The sequence below is a fragment of the Neodiprion pinetum genome, chromosome 4 (genome assembly GCF_021155775.2).
Source record: "Neodiprion pinetum isolate iyNeoPine1 chromosome 4, iyNeoPine1.2, whole genome shotgun sequence".
NCBI classification, from domain to species: Eukaryota; Metazoa; Arthropoda; class Insecta; order Hymenoptera; family Diprionidae; genus Neodiprion; species Neodiprion pinetum.
In genome coordinates, this window is record NC_060235.2 from 41,613,908 (window position 1) to 41,630,425 (window position 16,518).

Below are 16,518 nucleotides of genomic sequence, written 5' to 3' on the forward strand. Positions count from 1 at the left end.
ATACAGGAAAGATTTCAGAGTATGTGAATTGGGTATAAATCGATTAAAGTGACCGTTCAATATTAAAAGTAATAAAAAAACAAAATGGTTGCCGCTTCAACGCTTGCGATTCCATTTTGAATGCACGATTATTCTTAGAGTTCACCTATCTTCCAACGATATTCCACGATGAGACCAATAGTGGCAAGAATAATTTATTTGTGATTTTATCTTCGAGAAATGGCTAAATGCTGCGAATTTTGTTTGTGAAATTCACGAGGTAGGTGCCTTTACGGTATGCAACCATTTACACCGATGGACGTCCGGTTGCCTGTCTCAGGCGTTCTTGAAGCGCCCGATAGACGAAGCGGGCCCTTTAAAAATGCTCAACACATATGCTCTGGTACCTGTTTCAGGATATAAAAGACTGAATCGGTGTGGTGCACTTACTTTACAAGGATCGCGCCTGCCTCCGCCTCTTCAATCTACATCAGGACGAGAAATTAACGAGTTCGAAATGGAAACGGAGATTGAGCGGAAGGTGTAAAAAAAGAATAACCAGGGAAAACAGGTTACCCTTAGAGCTCGCGTTTATACATTCACGGGTATATACATACCTATATGCGTGCGTATATTAACGCGTGGGCATGTGGCGCGACTTCGAAGTGTGTTTCTCAACTTTCAGCGTTGCCGAGAAGCCTCCGCGTTTGTAGGTATGTATGTATGTATGTGCAGGGATATTGTATGCGGACGGTAGCATTTGATGGATGAGAATGCTCATATCTTGTATCGAGGCTACCACTTGCTTATTAAACTGTTCGGTATTTCTTAAGGACACATTCGTCCGTGCTTATAACAAGCAGAATTCCCCGTGAGATTGATACCAAAGCGAGTTCGGTGGCCCCCTCGGTTTTAATAAAGTGTCAACTGCTACCGCGCGCGGCTTCGAACTCCCGTCGACCAGTTCCTCATTATAAAACGCTACCGTGTGCTTTTTCGTGTCATCTCGACGCTTGCCAGCTACTCTTCCTTGCCTTCTCTCGATACCTCGCATCCTCAGAAAGACGCGAGTCGACGGCCGACTATTAAGGCAACCGGCATAACTTAACTTTGACAAATGGAGTAAATACTATACAGATAATTCATCTCGCGTTTCAGCCTGTCAATGAGAAATCTAATTTTTTAATTTAACGGTAAACAAATCAACAGTTTTTTTTTTTATTCAAGTTGATTCCTCGTCAATGATTGATCTACCCATTTTACAGTTACGCAGAAATAATTAACAGATGACTAGTTTTCCGTAGGATTCAAACCGTCAGCAGAATGTTTTCGAAAAATTGCCAATTTTCAATTATCCTTTTGCATTATGTTGCAAGTTATAAGACTGTAAAGTTTTTATACAGCTGGTAACGTGGAACATCCACCTACATCAGGAGTAGGTATTAAGTAGCCGTATTGCGCGCGAGGTTCGCGATCACGGGTCATTATTACTACCATCATTATCATTTTTCTTCTACAGTTATCAAATTAGATGTTGGCATAGTGCCGGCACATGCCTCTCGACTTTGCTCCATCTTTCTTTGAAGCTACGCATTGGCGTCAACGCGATATTTTCGATTGTTCGTGGTATCGCTACAGATTCCTGAATATCGCCGTCTATCAGTGAATACATCATAATCACGTGACCAGCAACAATCTAGGTAAATTTCGTGCATGTTTAGGTTTCAGCACAATCCGATCAGATGTCCGAAGGAAAGAAACCCCGAGACGTTTCGAGAAGCTGGAAATTGCGACGGGCCGCGGAGAATATGGACTAGGAGCTGCGGATAAAGATGCAGATCGTACATTATTACGCGAAGGTGGAATTCGATCGTGCTGCAGGACGTGGATACGAGCCTGAGGAGGTATTGAGAGAGGCGGAGGGACGACGCCCATGGGCCCTCGAAGACGTATATAGAACTACGTCCCGACGATTACGCCGTACTTGTTACTACCTACAACGTACTTACGTTACTTTTAAAACTGCTTATTACTGTGATTACCAGCGCATAATGCCGCAGCCGAGGGTTCTACAATTTATTATTGAATTGCTATAATGCTGTGATCGTTCTTCTGTTCCGGCTCCACAACGTCCAGCGCTATTTCGCGTAATATTTTCTTATTCGCTGCAATCAGTGGCACCAGCGGTAACAATCGCAAAATAAACCCGACATGCTTATACCTATATCTGTGCTGGAATTCTTCAATGATACATTCCTGTCGACGTTTTTTATTCTTTCAAATAACTGCACCAGCAATAGCCATGTATTTTTCCGTCTCAATCAGCTGGATTTTACTTGCAATTTTGTTTATTCGTGTTCATAGGTTCTTACGAAATTCTCACCGTTCCACATATTCGTTACGAAAAATCACTCGAGTTACGTAAACCGTCAATGAAAATGGAGTAAAACGTGGAATGAGCTTCCAACGATACTCGAGCTTTATCTGGGATGTGGAATAATGAAATTATCAATATACACAATTATGTGCTTCAAATGTGAGCTTAAATTCTTAGAAATATTTAAAATGTCTCAATTCTTAGCAAACGTACGCGACTTTATCAGTAATTCCATTTTTACAGATTTTAGATAGAATATTATTAAAAAATAATTCACATTCTGTTAGAATGAATTCTTTTCAATTCGATTTAATCTAAAATTTTTGCATATTGACCAATCGCTCTGATGGGCAAGTGGGCCCAGGTGGGCCTGTAAGCGTAGGAGGGTTCTGCTCTATCGACTCTACCTAACGAGCTCGCACCGACATTCGTAGCAGCCAAAGTAATGTCGGTATGAAAGCTTCAGATTGAGTCGGTACAAAGTGAGTAAGTAAGACTGCCTGTCGACTGCGACTTAGGAATGTCGATCAACTCGATCATCCCCGTGAGCAGAAGCGTAACCGCATCCACCGCCAACCACCCCCAACTACCTCCGACCACTTCCGACCACCTGCGTCCTCCTCGGCCACCTCGTCGCCCTGCTCATCCGACGCCCCCCCCCCCCTTCTCGTTCACATCGTGCTCGTCCTCCTGGACCTCCTCCGATCACCGCCAATCACCAAACACCTCCCATGTTGACTAAAGAATATGAAGACAGTTGCCCTAATGGGCTTTGGTGCGACAACCGAAAATCGTCGTGCGCTTGCGCTCCCTGAAATGTTTCAACGGTAGAGTTGAGAACGCTCATTTCCATGAGCGACTTTTCCCACCAACGGCGTGGCGCTGCTGCGTCAAATTGCCGTTGCGCAATTTGACGCCCGTGAAAATCCACCTTAACAGATTCCTGTTTGACAATTCGAAAAAACTAAACATTCTAAAGTGCAAAATTGTTGATGCAGCGTGAAGTAAACTGGTTAACTTGGTAAGACTCTAACCTCTAAAAATCTGAATTATTTCTGAAGGGAGAGTCTTGCAATTAACTAAGTAGAAATTGTGTGAGAACTCAAGTAGTCAGTAAAAATGCAACACAACGTAACGTTGAATCCGGTGCAGCTGGACCCGTCGACAGCGTTAAAAATAACGATGGGAGGTTCGATGTTTCAAGAGCGATCGCTGATGGGTCGTCCGGATGTTTGGCACAAGATAAAAGTGATCCGAGGGGCTCGCTACGAAAAGGATTTCATCCTAAAGTTGATAATCAACGCGATTGAACCAGCCGATCTGATTCCAGTGAGATACCATGTGAGCGGCCAGGACAGCGCCTTCATAGCAAGAAACTGCGGTCTAGCACTTGACAAGCTCTGCAGATCGAATTTGATCATAAATAACCCAAATGGCGATCCTCTGATCATTGACATCACTTTGGGCTTTGCTTCTATCCACGACCTCAAGGTTAATATTCAGGCCCTCCTGCTGGCTGCGCTGAATCGTCGTTACGATCCAAAGAGAAAGATATTACACCTAGATAGGTTCCACAAGGACACAGAAATGTCGAAGACAGTTTACTGCCCCTTGTCGCAGCTGAGGACGTTCAGCTATGTTCTAAAGGTAGCAAAGAACGCGCTCAACGGTTTTGAACATCTAAACCTACAACACAACGAACTCCTGAGCTTGTCCTCTATAGAGAGTTCCAACTTAAGTCCAATGTTGAAGTCACTGGACCTGAGATACAACAACCTCATGGGTATGGAAGCACTAACGCCGCTTAGGGGACACAAAATAACAGACATATGGCTCGACGGTAATCCCGTGTGCGAGAATTACTCTAGTCCTGAAAAATACATCGAGTCTGCGAGGCGGTATTGTCCGCACTTAACCAAACTGGATGGGGTCTACATAGGGGCACCTGGAATGCCGCTCACTTATAATACATATTTTAGCAACGGAGAGAAAAAGAAACTGGTCAATCAATTCGTCCATCACTTTTTTACCCTTTATGATCAGAGCGACAGAATGATATTAAGAGGCTTGTATCACCAGGATGCGTTGTACTCCATGACACTTGGCATCCCGCCTGCTCTTGCTGCAAAAAAGAATCTCAACAAATTCATAGTTGCAAATAGAAATCTGACAAAACTTACGGACTTTGCCAAGAGTCATCAACTCCTTTTCCGCGGTCCTGAAGCAATTCTCAAAGCCTTAAACAAGCTGCCACAATCTTCGCATGACCGTACCACGTTCAAGTGCGACTTGCTGTATGACTGTAACAATCACATTGCCATTACAGTGGAAGGAGTATTGAGGGTACTGGACAACAAAACGACTCAAGTTTTGTCATTCAACAGAACGTTTATATTAAGGGAGGGAGAAGACGACGAGTATAACATCGTCAACGATCAGTATCATGTGGACTTTGGACCTCTGGGCCGATTGGCAGAGACTTATCAAGATGAGGCAATTGAAAATATTTCCAAATCGTCTTGTTTCAGTCGTACAGAGAAAAATGAATTGATAGAAACCTTGAGAGATGTTTCGACAATGAATCGTGAGTGGTGCTCAATATACTTGGAAGATGCAGGCTGGAATCTGCGCAAAGCAATTGCTGATTTTGTTGAAAACTATAAGAAATCTGGCGTGCCACCTGAAGCATTTCAAAAGTGATTAAAATCAAGGGGTTCTTTCTTGAAAAAGTAAAATTCCACGGTTGGATATTACTTGCGTGACAAAACAGTTGCACAGTTGAATGTTGCCCATGTGATACATGAAACAATTACTAAGCACAAGCAAAATGTAAAAACTGTATATTGACCACGATAAAGTTTACTGTACAAATCTGCACACAATCATGTGCGGCAGGTAATTCTTATCAAAATAAGACTGTAAAATTGTAGTCGCGAGTTTTTGTAAATATTTAAAAAATAAAAACAAGCAAAGAATCTAGTATCATTCTACCCATCAAATATACTCCAGAAATGGGAAAACCATCACTGAAACACCCATAAACTCTATCATTACCGTATTTTAAACCATTTGGGATCGAAAGTAGCGCTTCTTTTTTCATTACTTTCTAAATGAATAACCGTCGTATGATCACCAGCCAATTACAACGCTTTGTACGGAGGATACAGTAGATACCTGTCTTATATACATTGCAACCAAGCTAACCTAACTTGAACTGAATCACAATGTCAGTATTAACAGTGCAATCTCAATCGTAAACAGAGGACAGTTATTACTGAAAGATTATGGTTCCAAAATATCGTATTTTAAATAACAAAATAGTTCATGCATGCAAAACATAACAGTCCAGCGAGAACTGCCGATCAATTTTGCTGCGGGAGGTTGAACAAGTGATGCATTTGTAATTGTAACCTATGCGTAGATAACTTTATGCTGTTAAAGGTAACTCACCGATTTTGCTGTGTACATTTGGCTATCGCTAATTATCGTCAGCGAATTTTCATCTATACCCCTCGTGTTTAAAACTGAAAGCTATCGACTGGAAAATAATAAAGACGGAAATCGACGGAAGCAATGGCCTCAGCTGCAGCAACCGCAGAAAATAAAATATCATGGGAACCCCTCAGGTTGACGCATCTAAAACCCTCGTTTAATAACCACGAACTAGCCCTTGCGGCTCGCCAGGATCTCTGGCATAAATTTATAATATTTGATGCCGGGAAGTATGAGAAAGACGAGGTACTGATCACTGTAATAAATGCCTGCGAACCCGAAGTTTTGCTGCCTGTCATGTACCACGTAGAAAGAGGTGGTAATGGAACATTCCTGACTAAGTGTAATGCAGAAGCGATAAAGAATCTCGTCAAACAAAATCTGTGTGTGATAACACCATCTGGAAATGTCTTAAATATAGACATAATTTTAGGTTTTTTAAGCATGGAAGACCTGCAATTAAATCCAACAAAGACGGTGGCTCAAGCTTTGTACTATAAATACGAATCCGGTAGAAAGATACTGAACTTGGAAAATTTCCAGAAGGTAAAATCACTTGGTTCGATATATTGCCCAGTCGCTGCGCCAAGGATACTTTTGTTTGTGTTACGATGTGCAAAAATGGGCATAATAGGCAATTTGAGGGAGATGAAGTTGCCAATAAGAGAATTGGTGCTGCGGCATAATGGAATAAGCGCTTTTGTCCCATTTGAAAAATTCTTCAACTACCATCTGACCAAGTTGGACTTGCGTTTCAATGAAATATCCGAGATCGACTATCTGCGTTATTTTGCAGAATTCAAAATAACCGAACTGTGGCTGGACGGTAATCCGCTTTGTACAAAGTACGCAACACCTGAGGAATACATTAGAGCAATAAAGAATATATTTCCATATATCCAAAAATTGGATGGAATTATTATCGGAGTTGAAAGAAAGCTCGCCCCAGTCATAAATACAAATTATATAGGAGACGGGACTAAGCTTGGGCTTGTTAAACAATTCATTCGACATTTCTTCACCCTTTATGATCAGGAGGACAGAATAGTAATGAATGGTCTTTACGATAGAGATGCATTTTACTCTATGACTATAGGAAACGCACCTACTTATACACAGAAGAGTTTAAATAGGGTGTTTGCTAACAATCGTAATCTTCTCAAATTTGTCGACTATGCCAAATGCCAAGAATATTTACTAAGGGGACCAGAAAAAATTATTTCAGCGCTAAGAAAGCAGCCGCCTACCACGCACAACTTGAGATCGTTTCACGTAGATTTATTGCACCAAGGCGAAAAGCATTTGGTCATTTCTGTGCAAGGACTATTTTATTACAAGTCATTAATATTTCAGTTAATGCTCTTTAACCGAACGTTTGTTATCGTTGCTAAAGATGACAATGAGTACAGCATTGTCAATGATCAATGTCACCTTGATGTTGCGCCAGCAAGTTTTACAACTGGAGATAACAAGGACAGTAGATTTGAGCCGAAAGATGCACCGAGATTCAAACCGACACTGTTCAGCCATGCGGAAAAGGATCAACTAATCGGATTTTTATCAGAACTTTCAACAATGAACAGGGAAACTTGTAAAAAATATTTAGAAACTTCAAAATGGGATATTCGTGTGGCAATAAACTCTTTTATGAAAGCTTACATGGTTAACGATGTTCCAAACAAAGCTTTCCAATGAATGTGATCACCATAATTATGCAAAAATGTTTTAGTTGAATGAAAAAAAAAAAAAAAACATTCGTATACCGTCCATGCATGGTAAAAAAAACTTATATCAATTTCAATTATTTGACGTAATAAATACATACTACTGAACTAGATATGTATATACATAATGTATAGTTAATTTATAAGTAATTTAAAACTTGTTCACAATTCAATTTTACACATAAGATATTTTGATTCTTATCGTCGTTAGTAGTATGTACAATGTATTTGTAATTAGATTCGTAACAATAATAGTCTATACACTATGTTTTTGTACAATTAGACATATTATTTACTAATAAACTGTTTTTCTATCAGCTGAGTTATAGTTCTGTAAACTTGTTACCTAATCAGTGAGTAAATTGCGCCACTCTACGATGACCGGCTCTCATGAATTAAATGCTCATAACTAGAAAAAAAGTATCATTTTCGATAAAAAATGTGACTTTCGTCTCTTAAAAAAAGGCAGTCAAAACAGTTCCGTGACTTAAGTTCTTGTTTTGCGCTTGATGTAACACTGATTTCTCTAATTTCCGGAGTCGGTCAACATCTAATTATCACTGAACACAACATACCATTCACACACAAATCTGGCACAATATTAGCACCTTTGGCTTTCCTTTCGCTTCCGAGAGTCTTTTATTATTTTGAACCACTTTAACAGCCCTGCTGTATGTTTAACAAAGCGATACTTTTATTTATGTGAGGAATAGTGTTCACATTTGAGTTTACTCCAAGCTCAAACACTTTTTGCATCAGTGGTAATGCGTGCTCTGTAAGAAGATCAATCAATACTATTAGAAAATGATGTACGATTCGTAGATGGTTAAACTCTTACGCTCCTCAACAGAGGAAACATATTTTTTTCTAAAATGTGAATCTTCTGACCTTGCATACACACGACGACGTCAGGCAATCTATCGAGCGCAGACATCAAAACGTCTGCTCTGGGACTTTCTAGGCATCTATGAAATGCGGCAAGAATGTTTTGATTCGATGCTGGGCGGTGTTTCAAGGCCCTCGCTAACAGTGTGTGAGCTAAGGAGCGGATATTGCCTTGTGGGGATAAAATGAGCTCAGATATGGAGTCACTCACCAGCTCCAGGACAGACGGCTTGCGGGATGACAAGTGTTCAATCTCTTGGAGTGCCATAAAAACTTCTGCAATGAGTTATTGTTACGTAAAGTAAAAGATTACAGTTTTTAGGAGGAAAAAATAGCACTAAAAGTAGTACTGATTTATCATGTGACCAAAAAACAGAAACCAGTTACCTTCTCCGTGCAGTTTGTTCAGTGTCGCAAGTAAAGATGCCCAATGCTGGGGAATTGTTGGTTCAGGTGGTGGTGGCGGTGGTACGACAGCAACTATCACCTCTTCTCCATCCTCGTCTTCGCAATCTCTTGGTACTGGGATGCCTGACATTAATGTACGCAAGCTGGCTAATCCTGGATTTTGGAGTTGCAGCTCACTGTGCAGAGAATATATATAAGCGCCAAGTTTGTGCAACAGATTAGTTGAAAATAGGATAAAGAAAAGAATTGCTTACTGCAAAATGTGCGAATGTCTGTACAAATACTTCATAGCCTTTTGCGCATCGTGAGAAATGTAAGCCTGGACCAGAGCGACAAATCGATTGAGAAGTGATATGAGATCCTTTATCGGCCCGTAGTGCTGGAAAAAACATTGAAGATGTTATTTATTTCATTGTGAATGTACAGTGAATATATTGATAATTTTTTGAATATTGTCATAACCAAATACAATAATTGAACCTGCCTGGAAGCATTGGAAATAGTTTTCGAGCGTATCCTCAAATGCGATTCTGTGTTCTTCATTAAACAAATGTGGCTGCAATAGTTCCAATAAGCCCATCACTTGGACAAAGAGATTCAAGTGATGACCGGTTCGGAATTGACCAAAATCTAAATACGATCTTCCCATAAGAGAGGAAGCGAGCATTGGTAATTGCCGTAAAACCAGAATAGGGTGAACAGCAGCCATTTTTCTAGCGCAAACTTCAAACTCTTGAGATTTTGAGACCCATGATTTTTGACGTGGGGTTGCAGCTAATGCTGTTAGCAACGAATGGCTTGTACAATCAAGTACCGAACCAGTCCAGTCTGTGATTTTTGCATCACTGACAAATTTCTTTGACTGAGATGCGTCCAAGTAACATATTACTTTAGGTACTTTCATGTACATGTGAAGTAAAAATTGATGCGCCATGTCAGAGTGAACTCTGAAACATTAAAAGACGATTTTGTAGGATGTGATTTTGAGGAGATTGTAGTACCTCAATTGCAGTGATTAATCAGAAATACACAATAGCAAAATAAAAGTACCCATCAAAATCTTCCATTTGAGAAGCCAGATGCTTGACAACGCTACAGATGAGTTTCTCTTCCGTAGATACACAGTGCAGTAATAAATCCAGTCTTCCTTCCATCTGATTGAGTGCAGCTTTTCTACTCTGCTGATTGCAAATAACTACAGCCTCATTTACCAGATACGTAACAAGATTTAGTAACTGCTTTTCAGACAGAAGTAGAATATCTTCAGGGATGTAGTGTTTTGGAGTGAATTTATCCCTGCCTTGCCAGAGCTTTGGGTTGCAAGTCAACGCCCACAAAAAGTCGAGAACGGCAGTTGGATCATACCTGGCAGAGAAAAATTATGGATATAGGAATGAGAATTGAGATTCTTACAGATGATAAAGATGTGAAAATTTGATCTTATTTGAGATTGATAAAGAAATCCACTTACACATTGTCACACTTATCGAGTAAGTGTCCTACACACTTGTGAAGCGTAGCCCAACTTGCTCTATGAGTCAACAATGTCAACAAGTAGGGCCTACAAGCGTGCGAACTGACGACACTATTGTCAGTTTTAACCTTCACTGCAGTCTTGGCGAACAATAATTTCATTTGAAGATTTGTACATGTTCCAAGTAGTTCTGGCTCAACTGCAGCCAGCCAGTCAATAAGGAGGCCGGTTCGAGGTTTTATAACACCTTCGTTACTATCGGAAACAAGAAGCTTGGCCATGGCTTCGACTAGAACGTCATTGTTCTGTTGCTTCAGGCATTTGTCCAAAAGTTTGCGTCCGACGCGTTCCAAATTCAACTGATCCATATTTCCCAGTATAGTTAGCGGGTCGCGATTTTTCGTCAGAGCTGCGAGTTCTTTGCGCTGGTGATCCTTGCTCGATTGCATGTTGGCAAAGTCCTTTAATATACACAAAATCGGTGCCTTTATATCCCCCATCAATGAGATCAAATTCAAGCACATGTTACGTCCAAGGTCAAATACATGCTGGGGAGTAGACGGTTTTTTTAGTGGTGACAAAATAATGCGCATCAAAGTGCACGAGAACTGTGTCATAAGAATGAGCGATGCCAAGAACTGTTCAACTTGCATGGAGCTTAAAACGCTGCATATATGTTGAATTGCAAGAACAACAGTTCCGTTTTGATTAACAGGATTCTGCAGATCCCCTGTTAAAATCTTGTGCAATCTTCGATAAGCATCAACCTTTTGATTGGTGGATATATTTTCGATGAAAAGTCTATTGATAAGATGAGGCACTTCAGTTTTAACCGAGCACTGTATCAACGACTGTTTTTGCACCATCGCACTGGGCGGTAAGCGTATTTGTAGTTTTTCAAATACGAAATGACTCTCGTCAGGCAACGGCGGTTCAACAAGCTGCAAAACTTGCACAAAGACCAGGCCTCCAGTTGCACCCCTTCTATGTTGAACTTCAACTAATTGTGCCATGTAAGTTTTGTCTAAAACAGCCTCGCCAACCGAACTCGGATCAATTTGTACCGCTGCATCAAGGGTGTGCAACAATTTGCTCATAGAACAGACCGGGATTCCAAAGCTTTGAATGAACAATACCAGCTGAGGAGGCTCCAAGTCTTTCAAAGCAGCGTCAACCAGACGGGGGACATTGCTTCTAATCATCCTTAACTTTAGCCAATCCGGAATCAAGAGGGCTTCTTCACTAGTGTCAACGAGAAACGCTTTGGGCGGTTCGTTCTTCTCTGGAAACCAGGTTTCCAGTAATTCATTAAACAATCCTGGATCATCTGACGGGTCATAAGTCAGTAAGATGATCATGGCGTGAACGACTAGAATGTGCATGGTACACTCTTCTCCGGTATTCCACTGAACAAGTATTTGATCCTGACTTTCGGACCAAGTATATCCCTCGCCTCTCGGCGCTCTAGCTTTTTGAAGGTAATTACAAAATATTGCCATAAAAGCGTGCAGTGTCTGCTTAGATTGTATGCTCTCATTGTCTGGTTGCGGTAAGATGGCGGCTATAATCGTACTTCGTTCAACGACTAGTTGCGAAATTTCATTCACCAGATCAATTAGTTCCGTGAGATCATCGTCCAGTGTATGCACAGCTAGGTATGCTATGTATGCTCGCACTAAATCCGGGCAGTTTTCAACTTGACAAGCGCCACGCAGTGCTGTAGAAACTAACGAGCGAACAGACAGGAAGTAAGGGATGGAAGGCAGCTTGCGCAGTAACCATATCTCTCTGTAAAATAGAAGAAACAAAAAATTATTTACTGCTACAACATAAGGGGATAGAAAAAATGCCATGCATCATGTACAAATCTCACTTTTCACTCTCGCCTTCAACTTCCATGCTTTCCTCCTCCAGAGGAATAGACCTCAGCACAGTTTCAAGACCAGTGATTGCTTGAGCTCGACTGGCGCTTTGTTGGCTGCTTAATCGTTTCAAAAAGTATTCCAATACTTCGTACGCATGTTGTTGATCCTGAGTTGGATCTGTGAGTAACTTCTGCAGGTGAGCAAGTAGTTGCTGCTGCCTTGGTTGTTTATCGCCTGCTTGAACGCTCGTTGATAATAAAAACTCACAGAGACATTGAACTGGTAATTGGCTCAACGCCCCCTCACTGTTCTGAACAAGATCAGCAAGCCATGGCATGCTCTGAGATGAGCTTTGTTGCTGCCTCTGGATTATGTGCAGCAAAAAGTCAGGCCGTCGTGAGCGACAGAGCAAATGTCCTAGGCGATGAGATACGTTTAGAGACTGCAATTGTTCCAGAACTGCCGGCGGAGGTCTTCTTGCTATTCCGGTCGGATCCATTGTGATTAATTGAGATAATAAAAGACTATTTTGTTCGGAAATTTGCATTCTCGTCGATGCAGCGGCCAAGTGGGTTTCATACTCTAGTATTTTTTGCTTCTCTAGCGCCTCTACTTGCAGTTCCTTAGCTCGTTCTTGTTCACTAACTTCAGGTAAGGCCATCGTTGGTGGGGGATATGAAAAGTGGCTGAAACAAACAGGTCATTGCTCAAATTTTTAAGTAAACAAGGAAAAAAAGATTTGAGTTTCGAAAAATGACAAGGATATTTACTTTGTTATACACATTTCCATGAAGGTTTGCAAAATTGGATATCTTTTCCATCCTACTGCACCGAATGAATATGGATTATGGGCTGCTAGTATCAGTAGCATTATCCAACCTTTCCAATACAAATTTGATATAGCCAAAGTTGGTGGCTCGTAACTAAAAAAGCAAAGCATGATTAGAAAGTAAATATCATTTGAAGATTTTGTACTGCTCAGTTCGCAGTGTACGAAAGTATAAAACTTACTCTGGAGGAATATTGATAGAACCTGGTGGTTGATAGACGCAAAGATTGAAAATCAGTTCTATTATGTCCATCTTGTCAGCTGCTAGAGTAGGATAGCTTTCAGAGGAGTTTAATGCTGCTCGCCTTATCAGTTGATCAGCTACTTCCAAGGTTTCAGAATGTGTTACACCATTTTCCTGAAAACAAAGAAGAAAGTAAAAACATTCCAAATTGATATTGCTTGATTAGGTAGGCCTGAATAAGAAAAATAAGATTGAAAAAAATAAGAAAAAAAAACTCACCTTAGAAAACCCTATCAGCAGTAATCTTAACAACGTGCTTTGCAGTAGAGGAACATCCGATACTAAACGAATGTAAAAGACTCGATCTGATTCTGGTGGCCAGTTATCCAGCTTGTAATAATGGTCCGGAGATTCTAACAGCAATATTTTATGCAAGGCATGAATTAGCTCGTTCCTTCCAACACTGTACATCTGCGGTGCTAAATTTTGAAGCCAGGAAACAGACTCGTACTGTAAAGTGGCGACCAAGTTTTGAAACTGTTGCAAGAGGGCTACATCTTTTTTGTCACCTCTCTGAGCCAGCAAGGCAGCCTCCTTGACTTGAGGGCTGATGGCCAAAAACATGCACAAGCACAATAAATCAATAATCGATACAAAAACTCTGTCTTTAAACTCGAAGCTGAGCAGTTGCTGCGATATTTCTTTTCTTTCTGCCATCAACGTACGCGCCAATGTGAGCAGATTTATGTCGTGTCTGCATACACGGACTATTTCCCTTAACAATGCCCTTAAAGGTCTTAAATAATCCTCGCGATTCATAAGCAAATCTTGAAATATTTCGGCAAGTAATCTTGCAGCAGCTTCAGGAGCAGCTTGAAACATAACTGCAAGCATCGGCATGTTATTTGGATTTCTAGCACTGGATAACTCATTATAGATTGTATGTTTCAGAGTTGTTGATAAATTTTCTGGGTGGAGGCTTATCAGCTCTCTAACACCGTTCAGATATATGTTGATTACCGCCTTAGTTTTAAGCCTCATTTTCACCAACTGACTTATCACTTCAACGTCTCTTTGTGTGTGCGTTATACAATTATAACAGACATAACTGAGTAATTCTTGAGCAGGTCTCATAAGCTTGGGATTGTGTAGCCACATTTCTAATTTTGGAACAGCGATGATTCGAATTTCTACAAAGCCGCAAGCGAAGGAGAGTAATTTCAAAAAGTTTCTGGTTATTGACTCTGGTTGACGTCTGTTCAATTGTTCTTTTACTGTCTCTAACACAACCAATTCAATGTTTTCTATGCAGTGTGCGTATCTGGGCATAACTGGAAACTCGATTTTTTCTTTGTCTCCGGATAACTGAATAGCAGAGGTGGCGGGGTCGTCATCCTCTAATGTCGATGGACTGTGACACTCCCTCGGTGTTAATATCGACACATCCGGCTGTAATATACTTTTGGGTGGGTGCCTCGTGTTGAAACCCGTCAAAATGTTATCCACAAATCCTTTACACTCTTCGTTATCTACCCAGACTCGTTCACCCAGTGCATCCTCGATGTAAAGCTGTAAGAATTTATTGGATATGTTAACGTGAAATAATCAAACATGCGTAAATTTACGATTTGGTAAAAGGCAATTAAAGGATATCAGCAATTACTTTGACAAATATTTCTGGCCAATTCCTCTTCTCGTGAAAGCCTCTCATCAATAAATTGGCCGCTAGCACTGGTACCAAGGGATTTCCCTTGCTCTTGAAATTATGTGTCTGATCTCGTTTGAGGAGCGACGACAAAGCATGCAGAATACAGTCATTTGAAAAAATAGATGGGCGTATTTTGGCCAAATACATTAAACCCATATAAATTAAAGTGTCTGGCTTCCATCTCTGATTTTTAAGTGTTCTCACAGCTCCACAAACAAGTCCAACAACTTTATCAGCCTCGTCATTTTCACTTGCTTCGAGGACCATCGGGGCTAAATCCGCTGGATCACAATCAATGGCTACACCCTCCCAAGTCTCCGAGCTTAACATTGGAGGCCGAGAATGTGGGACATGTGGAGCCAATTTTGCTTTTTTCTGAGGAATAAGTGACTGCAATGATCCCGGTGGAGCTTCCTTCTTACGATCTGAACCTGCACGAAAATACTCCAATGTAAACGATGCACCACTTGACTAGCTAATTTACGATCCAGAAGTCTTTGCAAATTCATTCCACCAATCTTATTTTAAAAACACAAGCTATCTTGAGCATTGAGAGTATTGAAGAAAGCTAAGAAGTGTAAATTTTAGTAGCACTGAAAAAAGTCGTACTTGAGGTAGAACTCGGGCCTGGCTTCCCATGGATCACACCAGGTCGCTTGGAATCTGTAGCTTCACCTCTGGAACTTTTTGATCCAAGAGCAAACAAGTCTGCGGGATGCTGAGCTATTTTGCTCTTGGCCCCACGGCCTGTTCCAGTCTTTACGCGATCCATTTGCTCCTACGTTTTATGCAACGCATAAACTATTTATGCTCTTGATCGATAGTTGTATCTAGATATAGATGCACATCTATTTTAATGAAATAAATTATATTAAACCATTCAATTATACAAATGTATATAAGACAATGTTTATGGCGCTTGTTAAGAATGTAAAATTGGTAAGAATGTAATGAGATTAAGCAGGAGAAACAGGAAAATAGAACACAATTTTGAAGCAGTTATAACTTTATGCAGCAAGGAACTGCATAAAATTTGAGAGTAATCAGAAACGTGATACACATATCATTAAATATGGTTTACCGAAGAACGGAGTTCGCAATCTGCGATTGAAATTCTCGCCGCATCTCAACCTAACCTATACGGAGAAAGAAAAGCCGTTTGACACATAATTTAACAGGAAGACAACGTGTTTAATTTTTTGAACGATGAAGAAGCTTCCATGCTACCACTGTTCTTCTCAATATATTTTCTAATTGGAGTTTTCACTTAAATATTACATCAAAATACTTTTGATTTTCCCTTCCTCATTTTTGGAGTTCAAATCACTCGAAAACAGTTGTAGTGTCTGCGGTGCGACTGGATGCAACACAACTGAATTAAGCGAATTTCTTGACGACTGCAGTAGTGCAGTGTGTATGCAATGCTGTATGCGGGTGCATTTTCACAGGCAGTAAAACGCCGCGGTAGCGAGCAACGCAACGAAGCGAAAAACTTCCCGTGAAAATGTGTCGACAGGGGCAGCACAACGCCGCCCGACAAGCGCAGCCTTTAGTTGATCGGGTAGTTTATCAGTGGATCTCATTTCCTTTGAT

At 40.7% G+C, this 16,518-nt stretch overlaps 3 protein-coding genes across 5 annotated transcripts; 2 read left to right on the forward strand and 1 right to left on the reverse strand.

The window, feature by feature from the left end:
* The first annotated feature begins 3,299 nt into the window (after positions 1 to 3,299).
* Positions 3,300 to 5,309, forward strand: LOC124216263 (nuclear RNA export factor 1). Its single transcript, XM_046620569.2, has one exon. The coding sequence runs from the start codon at positions 3,476 to 3,478 to the stop codon at positions 5,054 to 5,056; it is 1,581 nt and encodes a 526-aa protein (XP_046476525.1). The 5' UTR covers positions 3,300 to 3,475; the 3' UTR covers positions 5,057 to 5,309.
* Positions 5,310 to 5,573: 264 nt separating this feature from the next.
* Positions 5,574 to 7,666, forward strand: LOC124216262 (nuclear RNA export factor 1). Its single transcript, XM_046620568.2, has one exon. It carries the CDS (start codon positions 5,930 to 5,932, stop codon positions 7,541 to 7,543), a length of 1,614 nt encoding a protein of 537 aa, XP_046476524.1. The 5' UTR covers positions 5,574 to 5,929; the 3' UTR covers positions 7,544 to 7,666.
* On the reverse strand, positions 7,620 to 16,474 carry IntS1 (integrator complex subunit 1). 3 transcript variants are annotated; one of them, XM_046620566.2, is made up of 15 exons: positions 16,214 to 16,474; positions 16,007 to 16,061; positions 15,535 to 15,773; positions 14,881 to 15,356; positions 13,497 to 14,786; positions 13,216 to 13,391; positions 12,975 to 13,127; positions 12,213 to 12,890; positions 10,337 to 12,127; positions 9,916 to 10,230; positions 9,350 to 9,812; positions 9,120 to 9,244; positions 8,845 to 9,041; positions 8,461 to 8,733; positions 7,620 to 8,345 (listed from the first exon to the last, which is right to left on the reverse strand). In XM_046620566.2, exons 3-15 carry the CDS (start codon positions 15,695 to 15,697, stop codon positions 8,230 to 8,232), a joined length of 6,216 nt encoding a protein of 2,071 aa, XP_046476522.1. In that variant the 5' UTR covers positions 15,698 to 15,773; positions 16,007 to 16,061; positions 16,214 to 16,474; the 3' UTR covers positions 7,620 to 8,229. The 3 variants fall into 3 exon arrangements, with proteins under 3 accessions (XP_046476522.1, XP_046476520.1, XP_046476519.1); XM_046620564.2 differs by having other exon boundaries at positions 15,535 to 15,755; positions 16,007 to 16,474; XM_046620563.2 differs by having other exon boundaries at positions 16,007 to 16,474.
* Between the last annotated feature and the right edge of the window lie 44 nt (positions 16,475 to 16,518).